This window comes from Cebus imitator, unplaced genomic scaffold (genome assembly GCF_001604975.1).
Source record: "Cebus imitator isolate Cc_AM_T3 unplaced genomic scaffold, Cebus_imitator-1.0 Scaffold253, whole genome shotgun sequence".
NCBI lineage: Eukaryota > Metazoa > Chordata > Mammalia > Primates > Cebidae > Cebus > Cebus imitator.
Window position 1 is genome coordinate 967189 of NW_016107568.1, and position 19846 is coordinate 987034.

General features: G+C 40.0%; 1 protein-coding gene across 1 annotated transcript in view; it reads left to right on the forward strand.

Annotated features, from left to right (window-relative positions):
• Nucleotides 1–11801, forward strand: part of PATL1 (PAT1 homolog 1, processing body mRNA decay factor) — a 34258-nt gene extending 22457 nt beyond the window's left edge. Inside the window, exons 15-19 of the mRNA XM_017498886.2 lie at nucleotides 877–1036; nucleotides 5736–5891; nucleotides 9129–9220; nucleotides 9313–9462; nucleotides 10103–11801. Of these exons, the coding sequence (XP_017354375.1) occupies nucleotides 877–1036; nucleotides 5736–5891; nucleotides 9129–9220; nucleotides 9313–9462; nucleotides 10103–10124 (580 nt within the window). The 3' untranslated portion in view covers nucleotides 10125–11801. The remainder of the gene's footprint in view (nucleotides 1–876; nucleotides 1037–5735; nucleotides 5892–9128; nucleotides 9221–9312; nucleotides 9463–10102) is intronic.
• The last annotated feature ends 8045 nt before the right edge of the window (nucleotides 11802–19846 follow it).

A 19846-nucleotide genomic window follows, 5' to 3' on the forward strand; every position in this document is an offset into this window, starting at 1 on the left:
GAGATCGCGCCATTGCACTCCAGCCTGCGTAACAAGAGCAAAACTCCGTCTCAAAAAAAAAACAAATAAAAATAAAAATAAAAAATGTATGTAGTTGAAATGCATTTATTGATATGGAAACAAGAAGTTGTTGAGTGAAAAAAGTCAGGGTACAAAACAATATGAGTTCTATGGGCCCATTTTTTTATGAAAGAAAAAATATGTAATACACAACAAAATATTGTTTAAAATGGTAACACTAACTCTGAGTTGATGAATGTTTTTATCTTTGCCTTTTTTTTTTTTTTTAAGGTATTGCTCTGTTAACCATGTGGTGTTTGTGTGGTTACTTAAAAGCTGAGAAAGGAGGCTGGGCACTTTGGGAGGCTGAGGTGGGCAGATCACTGGAGGTCAGGAGTTCAGAGACCAGCCTGGCCAGCATGGTGAAATCCTGTCTCTACAAAAGTACAAAAATTAGCTGGTCATGGTGATGGGCGTCTATAATCCCAGCTGCTTGGGAGGCTGATGCAGGAGAATTACTTGAACCCAGCAGGTGGAGGCTGCAGTGAGCCAAAATCACGCCACTGCACTCTACTCTGGGTGACAGTGAGACTGTCTCAAAAAAAAAAAGTTAAGGAAATTAATGCGTATAGTTTGGCCAAGTTTTTTTAAAGCATATAATTTGTAAAATGATGATTTTTCTACATTTGTAAAACCTGCAAATTTACTTTTTATTTGGTTGAGATTTGAAGTAATTCTTACTGTTTTATAGTACAAATTATTATAGAATGAAAACGAATGTAGTATATTCATTCAGTAACATCTAAGAGGAAACAGTGAGGAATTCTTAATTGATCTTGCTAATTGACCTAAGTTGGCATTTTTCTTTCGTTGCAGGCCTAGCGATGACCACTTTGTACAGATCATGTGTATCCGAAAAGGGAAGAGAATGGTTGCCCGTATTCTTCCTTTCCTCTCCACAGAGCAAGCAGCTGACATTCTCATGACAACAGCCAGGAACCTCCCTTTCCTTATCAAGAAGGATGCACAAGATGAGGTGACCATGCAAGATGGGACATCTTTCCTTTGAGTCTTTCTAAGTGATAAGATTTCTAGAATACAAACTTTGTTTCCTCTCCTCTTCCCTTTTGTAGTTTTGTCTAATCTTTGGCTGTGTGATTTGATTATTTAAAACAAAACCTTTAGTATTTCAGGCCTATATTTTTAATCCCATATTTGGTCAAACAGACTATGTTTCTAAACATGAGAAAAGCAACTCTTAACTTGACATAGTTGTGAAGTTGTGGTCTGTATCAGAATTACTTGTGTAGATAATTCAGCTCCACTCCAACTGCCAAATCAGAATTTACAGAAGGATTTGGGCTTTTGTATCTTTGCCTCCAGCTGAATCTGATGTTCACTGAAGTTTGAAGACTTCTAGTATTGATTACTTGGCTAGATATAAAGTATCATTCATTGGTCTGTTATCAGTAGCTTAACATTGGCCTGTACATTTAGTTAAATGCTATCCCACAGCAATTGAGCTAGCCTTTTTTTTTTTGAGACAGAGTTTTTCTCTATCACACAGGCACCAGTACAAGTGCAATGGTACGATTTCTGGTCACTGCAACATCCGTGTCCCAGGCTCAGGTGATTCTCCCACCTCAGCCTCCCGAGTAGCTGGGACTACAGGTGTGTGCCACCACGTTTGGCTAATTTTTTTTTACTTTTTATAGAGATGGGATTTTGCCATGTTGCCTAGGCTGGTCTCAAACTCCTACACTCATGCAATCCTGTCTTCTTGCCTTGGCCTCCCAAAGTGCTGGCATTACAGGCTTGAGCCACTGTGCCAGCCTGAGACTAGCTCTTTAAATAATTGTTATCATGATCTAAACTAGGCTGGAATTTGAAACATGGCTATCACATATACAAGTTAATTCTTGGTTAGAGTTTATCTCTCCTTATCCTTGTCATAGCACACCTGAAAGATGATAAGAAGTTCAAAATAAGAAATTGATAAAAGTAGTACAAAGGATGAGTATTAGTGCAAGACTCAGAATAGTAAAATATATGGGAGTGAACCTGTTACAGACTACAAGTTGAGTAATAACCATCCGGGTAATGAGTCCCCAGAAAACACAGAATACCAGAATACCTTATAAATTGTATGCCATGAAAGGGAAATTCTTTCTTGATAGATCCTTGAAATGTTCATCTGCAGAAGAAATGAACGAGAAGTTTAGGTCTCATTGGAAAGAGTGAAGTGGGTTGGCACAAGTATTTATTTAAAAGAGTTAGCTGGGCACAGTGGCTTATGCCTATAATCCCAGCACTCTGGGAGGCCAAGGCAAGTGGATCACTTGAGGCCAAGAGTTTAAGACCAGCCTGGGCAACATGATGAAAACCTGTCTCTACTAAAAATAGAAAAAAACAAAAATGAGCCGGACAGAGTGGTGTGCACCTGTGGTCCCAGCTACTCAAAAGAAAAAAAAAAAGATTCCACAAATGAAAAATGATTAAATGATTTGGGAAAAGTTCCCATATTTGAGGTTTGTCCTAGAAAATAGAAGACCAAACTAAAAAGTAACAGCTACCGTAGAGCATATAAATTATAAGCGGTATAATGGGCACTCACTCATAATCCCACCAGAGCTCTTCTGTGGATACAAGTTTGGGAGAGCTTTATTTATTCAACAAATATTTGCTGAATAATTCTATGTGCCAGGCACATTTTACCTCCTAGAAATACAGCCCCTAGTTCTAGGTGCTAAAAGTTAAGAATACAAAAGTGCCTGCTTTCATGGAGCTTACCTGCTAGGGAGGAAAGCTTGGCTAAATATTGAGGCTGATTTTTACCTGTATGTTTCCAGGAGTAATAAACCACATCTCTAGCTACTAGAAAACGTTCTTGAAGTAATAGCTGGTTCTATGTCTGAACATGAAATGTACACAATATCCTGGAATATCTTATGCCAGAAAGCAAGGAAGCTAATGGATTACTAGGGTTCTGTCTGAAGGATGCACAGACCAACTTCAAGGGGCTCATATTGGCCAAAAGTAGAATAATATTCATGAGAAAGAACAATTACAGCAGTAGATTGAAATATATCAAATATATTTAATGAGTTAATAATGTTAACAAACATATGGATCACTTTTGAAGACTTTCGGCCATCAACTCATTATTCAGAAAATTGGTAAATAAAGGAAAAGAAAAGCATTTATCCTGCCTTTCCATTACAACCAAATGTCATGGTAATCGGACAGTTGATAATACAAAGTTACTCTTTGTAGAAGGATTTAAGCTAATAAATACAAAATAAATGATAACTGTTTTTATAAACCTCAATGGAAAAGATAATAGAAGATAACTGTTTTTATAAGCCTCAATGGAAAAGCGGTCAATCTAGACAGTGCTCATTACTGACTGCTAAAAGCATTAGGTAAAAAGTGGATGGGGATCTTTACAGTGGTTGAAACCACCTGGCAACACCTGAACCCACTGATGCACTCTTAACACACCACTAAGAGTGGGACAACCACGCACTGTGTGCTTTTAAAAAAAAAAAGGGAAACAGAATCTCCCTTTGTTGTCCAGGCTTGTCTCAAGCTCCTGGGCTCAAGCAGTCTTCCCCTCTCTGCTTCCTAAAATGCAGAGATTACAGGCATGACCCACCATACCTAGCCTTTCTTGACATAATGCAATGGAAAATACACAGTTCTATCCATGAAGTTTTCCCAGATGTCCCTCCCACACCCCACTGAACCTGAATCAAATAAACCTGTTATTCTGTCGGTTTAGAAAGGAAACAAAGGATATCAGAACCTGCTAAGTGACACTGCAGACATGCAGTTTGCCAAATTCAAACTATCAAACAAATGACCCCGTTGCTTTAACAGATAAATAGCAAGAGAAAAGTGCCAGTGGCGAAGGACCACTTAAAGAGATTTTTAAAACCTTACCTGGCAAATGCAATACATGGCTCTTGTTCGGATCATAATTAGCACAATAATGTTCTAATACAAAGTTCAGCTGCTAAAAGATATTTTTAAAGGCATTTGGAGGAATTTGAATTTGGAGCAGATACTAGATGATATTTTTAACTTATTTCCTGAGAAATGGTCTATGAAAGAAATTATTGTTTATTAGGTATGATATTGTGAGACAGAGTTCGTTGCAAATATAAACCAAAGGCCAGGTGCAGTGGCTCACGCCTGTAATCCCAGCACTTTGGGAGGCCGAGGCCAGGAGCTCACCATGTCAGGAGTTCAAGACCAGCCTGACCAATATGGTGAAACTCTGTCTCTACTAAAAATACAAAAGTTAGCCAGGTGTGGTGGTGTACATCTGTAATCCCAGCTACTCAGGAGGCTGAGGCAGGAGAATCACTTGAACCCAGGAGGCAGAGGTTGCAGTGAGCCAAGATCGCACCACTGCAGTCCAGCCTGGGCAACAGAGTGAGACTCCAACTCAGGAAATAAAAAAAAAAAAAAAAAAAAAAAAATACAAACTGAAGTATTTTAAGATGAAATGATACGATATAGGAGGAACATAGATTTAATAAGATTGGTAAAATGTTGATAGTTTGGTTGATGTTGAAATTGGGTGGTGAGCACATGAATGTCATTATGCTGTTTTTTGTATTTTTGTGTAATAAAATGACTGTAATAAAAGCTTTTTTTATTTATAGTAGTAGACCACAAAAAATATTTCCCCATTTGTGGGTGCCATTTAAAGTAAAACCAGCCATCACTTTATACCATGGGCATCAATTGTCTGGAAGCACACTCTTGATTTCCTTTGATTCGTTATAACCTAGTTATTTATATTAATAGTTCTGTAGTTCAGCTTTCCAGTTAGCTACATGACAAAAAGAAATGAATGTCTAGAAGGCTGGAATTCAACAGCCTTGGGTTCTGGCTCTAGATGCTGGCTATATAACTCCAAACACTGAGTTTCTGATCACGTCACTTACCTAAAAATCTGTAAAAATTGGCCAGTTATTTCTCTTCTTCCTCATTGAGCTTTTATTTAAAAAAAAAAAAGGAAAATACAGTTAAGTCTGAAAACACTTTTTTTGAGACAGGGTGGGTCTCACCGTGTCACCCAGGCTGGAATGCAGTGGTGCAATCATAGTTCAATGTAACCTTGAACTCCTGGGCTCAAGCAAACCTACATACCACCTCAGCCTACTCAGTAGCTGGGGATTACAGGCAAAATCTTTTTATTCGCTGTAGAGATGAGGTATTGCTACATTGTCCAGACTACTCTTGAACTCCTGGCCTGAAGTGATCTTCTGCTTGGCCTTTAACCTATGTTAGAGTGCTTCTCACAGTATATTGAAATTGCCAATTAACCCATGTCTTCCCCGCTATACTTTAGATCCCTGCAGTTCTGTGCCCTGTTTGCTATTTGTTCTTAGCCCATGGTTCCCAGCACCGTGTAAGCATTTAAATATTTATGGAATGAATTAAAATATTGATGTTTTAGCACGACCCTTGGTATGTATTTGGGAGTGGTTTTTTTTACACCCTTGGTTCAGAACAACACAAGTCATGGTGTTTCTAATGCAAATTGAGATGAAAAAGTTCTCAGTGGATAGCTTAGAATTCATTGTTAAGATTCTAGTCATATCTGCCAGACTTGTGCTGTAAGTGTTGAGTATACAAGTGAGCATTCCTCCATCCATGCCCCTGATGGAGGGTAACTGAAGTAATACATGCCAGGATATAATGCTTTTATTTATTTTTTGTAGGTGCTGCCATGCTTACTGAGTCCCTTCTCTCTCCTCCTCTACCATCTTCCATCAGTGACTATCACCAGCCTTTTGCAACAGCTAATGAACCTACCTCAAAGTGCAGCTACACCAGCACCCTCCAATCCTCACCTCACTGCTGTGCTCCAGAACAAGGTGATCTTGCCCTTTTATATCCTTGAACTTTGTGAAGTGTCTTTATTTGTGTTATGGATTAAAATAATGGCTGCTGTATCTCTAGCAACTCGTGAAAAAGGCTTCTTTCAGTCAAGAGTTACATTAAGCTGCCAGTAACAGAGGCTAGAAATAACAGCGTTTGCAACAAAATAGGATTTTATGTGTCTAGTGTGAAATAAATTTGCTATAGTAGCTCCATAGAATCATCAGGGATCCAGGCTTTTTCACTGTTTCTCTTCTGCCATTCTTAGCAGTGGCTTCCATGTTCATTATCCCTCATGGTCCAAGATGGCTGTGGAATTCAAGATTCGGCTTTACGTCAGGAAGGAGGGGTGGATGTGGAGGGCAAAAAGGTGTGGACCAGCTGCCCATCTTCCTTATTAAGGCCCTTTCCAGGAGTTCTAACCAAAAACTTCCACCTACTGTTAATGGCCAGGACATTGTTACATGGCCACACCTAACTGCAGGGAAGGCTGGAAAATATCTTTTAGTTCACAGCATTGTCATAACACATAAAATAACAGTTCTGATCATGGGTAGGAAGGCATATTAGGTAGGCAATTAGCAGTCTCTGTCATAACACTATCAATAGTAGAATCTTCCATTTCATATTTTATTTGCATCAGTTTAAAGATTCAGAGATTCCTAAGGGAAATAATAAGAAAGAAAGAATGTGAATTTTTAGTCTTTGCCTGCTACTGTCTAGTCTTGTGACCTTGGACAGATGATATCACATTGCTGAACCAGCTTCCTGGTCTATAAAATGGAGGTGATGATGTAGACTTCATAGAGTTGTCTTGGTACTTCAATGAGATAACAGTTGTAAGTGGTTCAGTGTAATGCCTGGTACATAGTTGTTACGTATTTGGGGCCATTCTATGTACAGTAGAGGTGAAAAAGTGGTCACAAGGCCTCTTGCTCCTTTGCACCTGAAAACCTGCCAAAGCATGACACTAAAGGACAGTATATTAGAGGCAGAAGAGGTGACAGTGCCTCTGGGGACATAAGACAGGGTTCATTGGTAATCAGGAATGTGCCTTTCTGTTATTTGGTTTCTTAGTTTTAATTTTATTAAAGACAGTAGTATTTTCTTTCTGAGAATAACATGAAAAGATATTTTTTATTTTTAAATCAGGGTCTGCTCTGTCACCCAGGTCAGAGTACAGTGGCAGGATCTTGGCTTACGGCAGTCTCTGCCTCCTAGACTCAAGCCATCCTCCCACCCCAGCATCCCAAGTAGCTGGGACTATAGGCACATGCCACCACACCCAACTAATTTGTGTATTTTTTTGTAGAGGTGGGGTTTCTCCATGTTGCCCAGGCTGGTCTCAGACTCCTGAGCTCAAGCAATTTACCCCCCTCAACCTCCCAAAATGTTGGGATTACAGGCATGAGCCACTGCAACCAGCCATGAAGGGAAATTTTGTGGAAAAGCAAGGTTATCTATCCTCTGTGAGTAAACTTAGAGAGTTGGGATGGAATCTCAAAGTACTGCCAGCCCTCCTTTTATGATCCATTTATAGCTATGATCATATCTTTAACCTAGACCTTCTTGTCCCTATTTGTATTTTCTTTTTTGAAATAGGATCTTACTCTGTCACCCAGGCGTCAGTGGCACATTCACAGCTTATTGCAACCTTAACTTTCTAGACTCAAAGCAATCCTCCCACCTCAGCCTCTTGAGTAGCATGTGCCACCATGCCCGATTGATTTTTTTTTTTTTTTTTGAGACAGTCTCGCTCTGTCACCCAGGCTGAAGTACAATGGTACCATCCTGGCTCACTGCAACCTCTGCCTCCCAAGTTCAAGCAATTCTCCTGCCTCAGCCCCTTGAGTAGCTGGGATTAGAGGCGCCTGCCACCATGCCTGGCTAGTTTTTGTACTTTTAGCAGAGATGGGATTTTCACCATGTTGGCCAGCCTGGTCTCAAACTCCTGACCTCAGGTGATCTGCCTGCCTCAGCCTTCCAAAGTGCTGGGATTATAGGCATGAGTCACTGTACACGGCCTCTAAATTATTTTTTATATTTTTTCCAGAGACAGGGTATCACCATGTTACTCAGGCTCGTCTCAAACTTCTGGACTCAAGCAGTCCTGCCTCCACCTCCTAAAGTGCTAGGACTACAGGAGTGAGCCACCATGTCCAGCCCCCGTTCATATTTTTATCCTGTGCCCCAAAGACTACAGTTCTTGATTTTACTGTCCACTAAATAAAACATATTTTTATATATTAGGTGGGGTTTTTTGTTTTTTTTTTTTGAGACAGAGTTTTACTCTTGTTGCCCAGGCTGGAGTGCAATGGCCTGATCTCAGCTCACTGCGGCCTCTGCCTCCCGGGTTCAAGCGATTCTCCTGCCTCAGCCTCTCAAGTAGCTGGCGATTATAGGTGTGTACCACCATGCCTGGCTAATTTTGTATTTTTAATAGAGGTGGGATTTCACCATGATGGCCAGGCTGGTTTTGAACTCATGACCTCAGGTGACCTACCCGCCTTAACCTCCCAAAGTACTGGGATTAAAGGCATGAGCCACCACACCTGACCATTTTTATATATTTCATACTCTAAAGCATGTTGCTGAATTTTAATTGTAGATACGGTATATACATATGTTTACCCTTTCTCTACTTTTATATTTTAGATTTTTATTAACATCCTGTCTACAACTTTATATTTCCAGATAGAGATGTGCTTTTTAATGAAAAGTTTCTCTTTATACCGTGATTATTTCAGTTGTCCTTATCTGTATATTTTTCTATAGTTAACTCCTTGTTTCTTAATTCAAAATATCTTTATGTAATGTTTTTTTCTTGTTTTTTCCCTATTTTAATTTCTGTATCAAAGTTGGTCTTCATTGACTTTCCTTTTTAGCCTATTTTGGTTCCCATAAATAGAAGCAAATGCAAATCCTACATTATCCATGGCAAGGAAGAATCATCTTTTAACCTCAGCATGGGGAACATAGAGGCATGTTGGACACCATGACTTTCCATTTCTGTTGGCTGTGCCTGGTCACTGCTGTGCCAGAATAAAGCGTGGAGAGAGATGTAGCTTTTCAACTCATGCTTGTCTGATCTTTGCCTGGTTTCACAGAAAAGCACAGTAGTGAGGTCATATTGATTTAGAGCTGTTCCCTATCTGATGCCAGGATCCCCTCAACAGTGGTGGAGGAGGTTTCAATGCAGTTTTAAGTTTGATTCCCTCTGTCTTCTCTCATAGTTTGGCCTGTCACTGCTCCTTGTCCTCCTGAGCCGCGGGGAAGACCTACAGAGTTCAGACCCTGCTACAGAACCAACACGAAATAATCAGTGGTCAGTGTGGACTGTTTCTTCTCTTATTTTACATTCTTTGAGGTAATATTTTTAATTTTTTTCTCATTATTATTATGGGTTTTCCCTATCAGGACGGAGGTGATGTTTATGGCAACACGAGAACTTCTACGGATTCCCCAAGCAGCCCTGGCCAAGCCAATCTCTATACCTACAAACCTAGTGTCCCTCTTTTCTCGCTATGTTGACCAGCAGAAACTGAACTTGCTGGAGACAAAACTGCAGTAAGTTTGAAACAGGAGAGTTTCACATCTCACTAAAGTTGGCACTTTAGAAGTTATGATTGGGAGGCTGGTGTGGTGGCTCACATCTGTAATCCCAGCACTTTAGGAGACCCAGCAGGGTAGATCGCTTGAGGCCAGGAGTTCCAGACCAGCCTTAACAACATGGTGAAACCCCATCTCTACTAAAAAATGTAAAACTTAGCCAGGTGTGGTGGCACATGTGTAATCCCAGCTATTCAAGAGGCTGAGGTATGAGAATCACTTGAACCCAGGAGGCAGAGATGGCAGTGAGCCGAGATCATGCCACCGCACTTCAGCTTGGGTGACGGAGCCAGACTCTTGTCTCAAAAAAATAAATAAATAAAAAGAAGTTATGATTGAGGTGGAGGGGGGCAATAAAACTGAATGTGGTAGAAGACGTTGGCTTTTTATTAACTATTTGTGTATCTATTAGATATAAAACACTGAACTAGGTACAACAGGGCCTTCATAGAAGATGACTAAATGCTGAGGGTAGAGAAGTATCTCAGGTGTTTTGTTAGAAGAAGTCTTACAAAGATGTAACTGTAATATGAAAGATTGCCTTCTGTTTCAGCTCCTTTATACAAACAGTTTTCCTTTCTCTCTTCTGTAACCCTAGGCTAGTTCAGGGGATACGATAGAAGATCTCCAGATGTGTCCTGTACCTCCTTTTGGCTGTCACCTGCACTGCTGCCATCACCAATGGAGTGTTTTTAATGAGGGAGGGAAGGTAGCTTATTCCCCAAAGCAAAGTCTTATGGGAGTGATTCCTGTTTACAGGGGTTGTCTCTAAATGTCAGATATTTCCCCACTGCTCTGTGAAATCTGGCTGGGTGATACTTCTGCTGGTTTCTTCTTTACCGTCTATGTTACAGTTCTGCATGTTCTACTTTTACTCAGTTCTTCTCAATTTCACATTTTCTTTGCCCTAGACACACAAATATAATCTCTCCCTTTATCCCACCACTACTCCAGCTCAGAGTAGATTGTAGCCTGCCAAAGGATTCCTTCCCTCATCCTATTGAAGTTGTTTTCTCATTGCCCCCTATTAATATGACTATAGGAGAGCCAGTTAAGTAGAAATCAAGAGATACACACATGTGTAGATACACACACACACACCCCATACATGTATTTTATGTGGTCTTCAGAGGGTCCTTAAAGAATGAACTTTAGACTGAAAAAAGTTGTCTCATTACCTCTAAAAACACAAACCAGCTGATGTGTTTTAATCTGTTTCTGTTCTATCTTGTAATTAATTTGGTGGGTTTTACTTGTTTTAACATAAATAAAGAATATGCAGCACGTTTAATAAAGTCAGAACTCTTAATTGGCTTCTGCCCAGGTCTAGGCTGAGAAGTCCTTTTTCTTCTTCCCACCTTTATTTCCTTAGTTTCTGTCCACCTTCATGGAAACAGCACATGGTTATGCCTTTTTCCTGCTACAACTGCTGTGTACTTGAGCCCTTCCCCTCAAGTGCTTTCGAAGTCACCCAGGATGATCCTCACTAGTAGCCAGCTTTGGCAGTGTGGCTTTTTGCACACTTGCCCTTTCTTCCTGAGACTACTTCAGTAAGCCATGCTTTACTTCTTTCTTCCCCAGTTTTATTTGGTGTGATGAATAGAAACTTCCAAATGTAACCGTGGAAGCCAAGTTTGGCCTGCTTTGCTTTTTAGACTCCACACCATGGGCAGAACTGCTGTCCTTGCTGCTTCATCTCACCCAAGTCCCATTCCCAGGCAGCCAGGGGCCTAGGCTTGAATAACTGCAGGGCCAGCCTGCCATGATCTTTCTCACTTACTCCTCTCTCATTCAGCAATCAACCAGACTAAGGGGTTTTGATCCCTAGTGACTACAGCCCTGAAGAAAATTAAATCTGAATTAATTTTACATGGCCTTCCTGATCTACTTTCTGCTGTTCTTACCTTTTCGAATGTAGTTGGGGGGTGGGGGGGATAGGTTATGATATTTAAAGAGAATAAACATTTTGCACATACATGTATTGTACAACAGTAAGATCCTCTGTTAAAACCAGCTGTCCTTGTTCTCCATCTCCATTTCTTCCCATGCTGTAGCCCCAGACTCCACCAGCTGTTCCCCTGACGTTACCTAGCTTCCCTCCAGCATTATCTACTGACCATTTCCACTACACGCCTTTCCTACCTTCCCTTCACAGCCAGTCAAGTGAATACTTGATTATTATCTCTTCCTTACTGTACTTTATCTTTTTTGTTTGGTTCTAATTAATGAAAATAAAAGTTTCTAAATTTACATTTTTATAGGGTATTGTAAATAAAAACAAATTGTATACTTAAAAACGAGTGCCTGCATTTCTACTTTGTTACTTCGGAATATGATTTTTATGTGTTTCCAGCATATTTAGATAGACTGGCAACCTCTTGATGTTGGGGATTAAAGATATTATTACCTATATTTTTACCTTTTTAATTTTGTTGCAAAGAAGACAGATAAATATCTTACTTTTATATAGTAACTTTTAAAATCTAAGATTCTTTTAGTTTTCCTTTCCCCCCATTTTAACTGTAAGACAAAATTATAAATTGTAGTAAGACAAAATTATAATTTGTAGTAGACAAAAATTATTCATTGTAATAGATAAACTATAGTTTGTCTTCATCCCGCCCATCTCTAGGCATTGAGGAATCTGCGCCTTTAAGTGACTCACATAGTTCAGTGAGGCATTCAGCTGCCTTCTTGGATAGTATTTGCTTAGTTCTGAGCATATTGTATTTCAAAATTAATCTCTTCAAAGGAGATGAGAAAAGTTTGGTCATTCTTTATAGTGAATTTATTTTCATTATTTCAGACTTGAGTCTGAAATCATTTTAATTCTAAAATGCTCGAGATAAAAGATTCAGCAAACATGTAGAGAAAAGCAAAAAAAAAATGTAGGATTTTGTTTTCAAGACAGGGTCACTGTCGCTCAGGCTGGAGTGAAGTGGCACAGTAGCCCAATCACAACTCACTGCAGCCTCGACCTCCCAGGCTGAAGCGATCCGCCTCAGCCTCCCAAGTAACTGGGACTACAGGTGTACACTACCGCACCTTGCCCAGCTAATTTTTATACTTTTTGTAGAGTTGGGATCTCTCTGTGTTGCTAGGCTGGTCTCGAACTCCCAGACTCAAGTGATAATCCTACCTTGACCCCCTAAAATGCTAAGAGTACAGGTGTGAATCACTGCACTAAGCTTAAAGTGCTTTTTTGTTTGTTTGTTTGTTTTGAGACGAGTTTCTCTGTCACCTAGGTTACAGTTCGGTGACAATCACGGCTCACTGCAGCCTCTACCTCCCAGACTCAAGCACTTCTCCCACTTCAGCCTCCCAAGTAGTTGGGACTACAGGTGGGTGCCATCATGCCCAGCTAATTTTTTTTTTTACTTTTAGTAAAGATGAGGTCTCGGTATGTTGCCCAGGCTGGGCTCGAACCCCTGGGCTCAAGGGATTCTCCTGCCTTGGCTTCTCAAAGTGCTGGATTACAGGCATAAGCCACCAAAGTTTTAAATGATAAAGAGACAGGAGATAATTTAACATTAGATGTGTACCTACTTACATAAAGCTTTTTTTTTTTTTCCTCATGAGGACATGGGTTCCTTGAGGTTCAGTAGTTTGTGGAGGTGGCACAGCTAATGGACAGCAGAGCAAGACACTCATACAGAATATTAATTGCTGTAAGGAAATAAAATTATCTTCCAGTAAAAGATTTATTCACACCTTTTAACACGAAACAACATAAGGTGTTATTAGCCCTGCTTTGTTAAACTGGCCCAAGGATGCCCCTACCTTCACAGAAGACTAGATTCCAAATGTCAGAAGTGAAGAAATCCCTAGAGATCATGTGGGCCAGCCCTCACAATTTGAGGAAGCCAAATCTCAGAGAGCAGTGACTTGCCAAAGGTGCCACAGCTGGCTAGTGGTAAAGCCAAGAAAAAAAACTCAGATGTGAGGCCAGGCACAGTGGCTCCCACTTGTAATCCCGGTACTTTGGGAGGCTGAGGCAGGTGGATCACCTGGGGTCAGGAGTTTGAGACCAGCCTGACCAACACGGTGAAAACCATCTTTACTAAAAATACAAAATTAGCTGGGCGTGGTGGTGCACGCCTGTAATCCCAGCTACTTGGGAGGCTTAGGCAAGAGAATTGCTTGAACCCAGGAGGCAGAAATTGCAGTGAGCCGAGATTGCACCACTGCACTGCAGCCTGGGCAACAAAAGCAAAACTCCGTCTCAAAAAAAAAAAAAAAAAAAAAAAAACTCAGGTGTGTTTACTCTCTGCTGCTCTTTACTATAGTTCTCCATCATAGTTTAATACTGGCCCTAGTCCAGATAATTTAGGTATTAGGTTTTTTAAAAAGTCATTTGTGGGCCAGGCACGGTGGCTCATGCCTGTAATCCCAGCACTTTGGGAGGCCGAGGTGGGCGGAGCACGAGGTCAAGAGTTGGAGAACAGCCTGCCCAACATGGTGAAACCCCATCTCTACTAAAGATATAAAAATTTAGCTGGACATGGTGGTGCATGCCTGTAGTCCCAGCTACTCTGGAGGCTGAGGCAGGAGAATTGCTTGAACCCAGGAGGCAGAGGTTGCAGTGAGCCAGGATCGTGCCACTGCATTCCAGCCTGGTGCCTGGTGACAGAGTGAGACTCTGTCTGCAAAAANAAATGCAGTGGCTCACGTCTGTAATCCCAGCACTTTGGGAGGCCAAGGTGGGTGGATCACCTGAGGTCAGGAGTTTGAGACCAGCCTGACCAACATGGAGAAACCCTGTCTCAAAAAAAAAAAAAGTCATTTGTGACCAGGCACAGTGGCTCATGCCTGTAATCCCAACACTTTGGGAAGTCAAGGCAGGAGAATCACTTGAACCCAGTAGTTCAAGACTAGCCTGGGCAACATGGTAAAATCCCAGCTACAATTTTTTTTTTAATTTCTTAAAACGTCATTTGTAAACCTCAGAGTAACTAGTGAGGACAATATTAACTTCAAAAAAAATTAGGTGATGCACTAAAATAATTTACAGGAATATGGCAGAGCTGAAAACTGACATTAATGCATGTAATCTTCTGTAATAAAAAGAAGATCCTGATAAATAATACATAGGTAATCAACCCTAATGGGTAATAGGTGACAGCCTTGTGAATAATAGTTCACAAAATAAAATGCAATGCAAGTGAATAATATTAAGAAGCTCACCCCCCCACTGGTAATCAAAGAAGTAAAAAGTAAATGTTTTTAACCTACCAAATTAATAAAAACTTTAAAAATAATGTTAGAATTTGGCGCTGCCACTCACTGGTGGGGGTAAATGTCCACCATTCTGGAAAGTACTTTCACGATGTGAAGCACTTCAAAGTGTTCTTAGCCTTTGAACAATTACTTTGGCTTTAGATATCTAAGAAAAGATAACAAAGCAATGGTACTTACCACAGCTTTACTTATTTTTATTTTTTGAAGACCAGTTCTTGCTCTGTTGCCCAAGTTTTACTGTAGTGGTGCAATCATAGCTCACTGCAGCCTTGAACTCCTGGCCTCAAGCAATCCTCTCCCATCTCAGCCTCACAGGTCACCTTGCCCAGCCAATTATGTTATTTTTTGTAGACACAGGGTCTTGCTCTGTTACCCAGGCTGGTCTCAAACTCCTGGGCTCAGGTGAGTCTCCCGCCTTGGCCTTCCAAATGATTCATTACAGGCATGAGCCATTTCACCCAGCCAGCTTTACTCATAATAGAAAAATTAGAAATAATCTAAATGTTCAACATTGCAATAATGGTTAAGTAAACAATGATGCATTTGTTGTGGATAATTAGAAAGGCAGAATATTGGACTAGGTGCAGTGGCTCATGCTTGTAATCCCAGCACTTTGGGAGGGAAGACTTTGCAAGGCTTTATCTCTGCAAAAAAATTTAAAACTTAGCCAGGCATGGTAGCATGTGCCTGTACTCCCAGCTTCTCAGGAGGCCGAGGCAGGAGGATTGCCTGAGCCCAGGAGTACAAGGCTGTAATGAGATCCAGCCTGGGAGACAGAGCAAGACAATGCCTAAAAAAATTTTAAAAGGCAGAATATTTAATCATGGAAAATATTTTATATAGTATGGTGAAAAACATATATGCTTTGAATCCAATTTTTAAGAAAAATGCATATATGATGAAAAAAGAATATTGGAAAGTTAAGATTACTGGTGTCTATTTGTAGGTAATGGGATTATGGAGAACTTTCTTTTCCTTTTGGCTTTTCAGTAATTTTCAAATTTTCTACAGAGAAAATGTATTGCTTAGGTTTTTAGAAGAAAAATATTTTTAAAGAAAATCAATTTTGAAGAATTTAGTTATATAGGAAAATAGAATATAATGTTAAGTAAAAAATAGGTTCTGTAATATGTACATGACAATCTCTGTGGAGTAAAAAATATTTGGGAGGCCGGGCATGGTGGCTTATGCCTGCAATCTTAGCACTTTGGGAGACTGAGGTGGGCAGATCACTTGAGGTGAGGAGTTCAAGCCCATTCTAGCCAATATGGCAAAACTTTGTCTCTACTAAAAATACAAAAATTAGCTGGCCGTGGTGATGTGCATCTTTAATCACAGCTACTCAGGAGGCTGAGGCTGGATAATAGCTTGAACCCAGGAGGTGGAGGTTGCAGTGCAAGAGTGATACTCCATCTCAAAAAAAAAAAAAATATATATATATATATACACACACACATTTTTTTTACTTTGTGTGTGTGTGTGTGTGTGTGTGTGTGTGTCTGTGTGTGTGTATAAAGAGTGAAGTCAAGGATGACCAAATAGTGGTTGCCTTTAAGAGAAAGAGCTGTGGAAGATTTTGTGTATAGGTGATTGTTCCTGATTTTTAAATTTTCCCAATTTGTCTTCACTGAGCATGTATTATAACCTTAAAAGGCAGATATTATCTTAAAACTGCTAAACATAGTAGCTATTTCCAGTGAAAAAACTAAGTTCTACTTTTTAATGATCACCATTCTGACTGGCATGAGATGGTAGCTCATTGCGGTTTTTATTTGCATTTCTCTGATGACCAGTGATGATTAGCTTTTTTTCAAGTTTGTTTGGCCACATAAGTGTCTTCTTTTGAGAAGCACCTTTTCAAAACAAACAACCCACCCCACTTTTTGATGGGGTTGTTTGTTTTTCTTGTAATTTGTTTAAGTTCCTTGTAGATTCTGGATATTAGATCTTTGTCAGATGGGTAGATTGCAAAAATTTTCTCCCATTCTGTAGGTTGCCTGATCACTCTGATGCTAGTTTTTATTTGTTTGTTTGGTTTTGTTTTTTGCTGTGCAGAAGCTCTTTAGTTTAATTAGATTCCATTTGTCAGTTTTGGCTTTTTTTTGCCATTACTTTGGTTGTTTTAATCATGAAGTCTTTGCCCATTCCTATGTCCTCAGTGGTATTGCCTAGTTTTCTTCTAGAGTTTTTATGGTTTGCGGTTTTACATTTAAGTCTTCAATCCATCTTGAAATAATTTTTGTATAAAGTATAAGGAAAAAGTCAGGAAACAATAGATGCTGGTGAGGCTGTGGAGAAATAGGAATGCTTTTACACTGTTGGTGGGAGTATAAATTAGTTCAACCATTGTGAAAGACAGTGGGGCAACTCCTCAAGAATCTAGAACTGGAAATACCATTTGACCCAGCAATGCCGTTACTGGGTATATACCCAAAGGATTATAAATCATTCTATAAAGACACCTGCACACATATGTTTACTGCAGCACTATTTACAATAGCAAAGAATTGGAACCAACCCAAATACCCATCAATGATAGACTGGATAAAGAAAATGTGGCACATTTACACCATGGAATACTATGCAACCATAAATAAGAATGAGATCCTGTCCTTTGCAGGGACATGGATGAAGCTGGAAGCCATCATTCTCAGCAAACTGACACAGGAACAGAAAACTAAACACCACATGTTCTCACTTATAAGTAGGAGTTAAAAAGTGAGAACTCATGGACACAGGGAGGGGAACAACACACACTGGGGCCTGTTGGGGGGTCAGGAGCAAGGGGAGGGAGAGCATTAGGACAAATACCTAGTGCATGCAGGGCTTAAAACCTATGATGATGGGTGCAGCAAACCATCATGGCACATGTATACTTGTGTAACAAACCTGCACATTCTGCACATGTATCCTGGAACTCAAAGTAAAATAAAAAAAAAATAAAATAAGTTCTACCAAGGCAAAAGTGTCTAATCTAGTTGTGCTTGACTTCAGAGCCAAGGAATTTGACTGCATAGCAGGTAAATGTGCTGGAAGTCTGGAAAAGTCATCTGAAAGCAAGGCAATCATCTTGAGATGCAATCAGTTATTCTACTGTAAACATTTAAGGTGATATACCAAGTGTGGGATCAAAGAACCACTTTAACAAATCCCCAAACTATGGCTGTTAAATCACCCAAGTTGCCCTGCTAACCATTACAAAGGACAAGACATGGCTTTCTGGTTTTTTTTTTTTTTTTTTTTTTTTTTTTTTTTTTTTTTTTTTTTTTTTTTTTTTTTTTTTCTTTTTTTGAGACAGAGTCTTGCTTTGTTGCCCAGGATGGAGTGCAATGGCACAATCTCGGCTCACTGCAGCCTCTGCCTCCTGGGCTCAAGCAATTCTCCTGCCTCAGCCTCTCGAGTAACTGGGATTACAGGTGCCTACCACCATGCCCAGCTAATTTTTGCATTTTTAGTAAAGATGGGGTTTCACCATATTGGCCAGGCTGGTTTCAAAGTCCTGACCTCAAGTGATCCTCCTCCCAAAATGCTAGGATTACAGGCATGACCCACTGCACCTGGCCGACTTTCTGAATTTTACAGCCAACTACTTTTGGGGGGCAGTGAAGTCCATTGTGTGAGAAACAGAAGTAGGGAAATTGAAGGGGCCTTATACTTTTCCACTTTTCCCAGCTATGCTTAAGTATATTTAATATTGTGGCCCCTGAGAACTCAGTAGGAAACAAGTCTTAGTCTGGGAATTCAGTATCTTAAAATCACCTAATAGCATTTTGGCCTTCTTCTTGCATCAGAGGCACAGTTGTGAACAGACTGCACGTCTCATGACAGCCTCTGCTTTGCTTCTTATTTTGCAAATGTTGCATGTAAGGCTGTTCTGAGGAGCTTGTTTATTATTCAACATGACTCTCCAAGTCCCCAATTTAACCAAGTTCATTCTTCAAAGCAATATTAACCAAAATCAGACTTGAGATACACGAAATATCTAGCAAGGAGCTAGGTAATCAGTGACACATGTTCTTTGCCAGTTAGGAATGTAAAATTTCTTCAATTGCTTAGATTGCACTAATCTAACAAATGAGAAACAAATCTGCATATAACTAACAAAAAGAAGAATCTCAAATTTGACCCCCCAGTAAAACCACTGCTAACAGTTTAGTGTATCGTCCTCCAAGTGATGTCTGCATACAAATGCATACATAGATAGAATTATAGTTTTACTTTTTTTCTCTCTTAATATATCATCATGGGCATCTTTCTGTGTTAGTATATGGAGAGCTACCCTGTTATTGTTATTATTTTTTTTTGAGGCAGGGTCTTGCTCTGTTGCCCAGGCTGGAGTGCAGTGATGTGATTATGTCTCACTAGAGCCCCAACCTCCTGGGCTCAAGGAATCCTCCACCTCAGCCTCCTGAATAGCTGGGACAACTCTACAATGCCTAGCTAATTATTTTATTTGTTGCAGAGACAGGGTCTTGCTTGTTGGCCAGGCTGGTCTCAAACTCCTGGGCTTGTTCAATCCTCCCATCTTGGCCTCCCAAAGTGCTGGGATTACAGGCATGAGCCACTGTACCGGGCCCCCTGTTCTTTTTTGATAGTTGTATAGTATTCCACGATGTGCCATTGTGCCATCATTTATCTAATTGTTCTCCTATTAATAGAATTCGGTCTTCGAATACTTTTCATCATCACTGTCATTCATTCAACAGTGACAAAGGTAAACTCACAATGTCACATTTCTATAGCTATTTTATAGTGTACAAAGAACATATTCGTATTCCAATTTAGTCTTCTCTATAACCTTTTGAAATAGGATGGGCAACTATAATTGTACAGTACCAAAACTAGATTAGGAAGACCTTCCAGCTGGTAAGATCTAAAACTGGGATTTAAACCTTAAGTTTTGAGCTCAATTTCTAGTGTCTTGGCTGCAAGATGGCTCCTATTCCTGGACCCATGCTTCAGAGGGGCAGCAGAAAAGCTGCAAGGTTTTAACACTGCATCTACAAACTCTTCTGATTGGATTTCAGTGCCTTCATTTTCAGTAGACAAGTTAAGCATTGTCTCTCAGTAATGTCAAAAAGGGAGTGATTCAGGTTGTAATTAT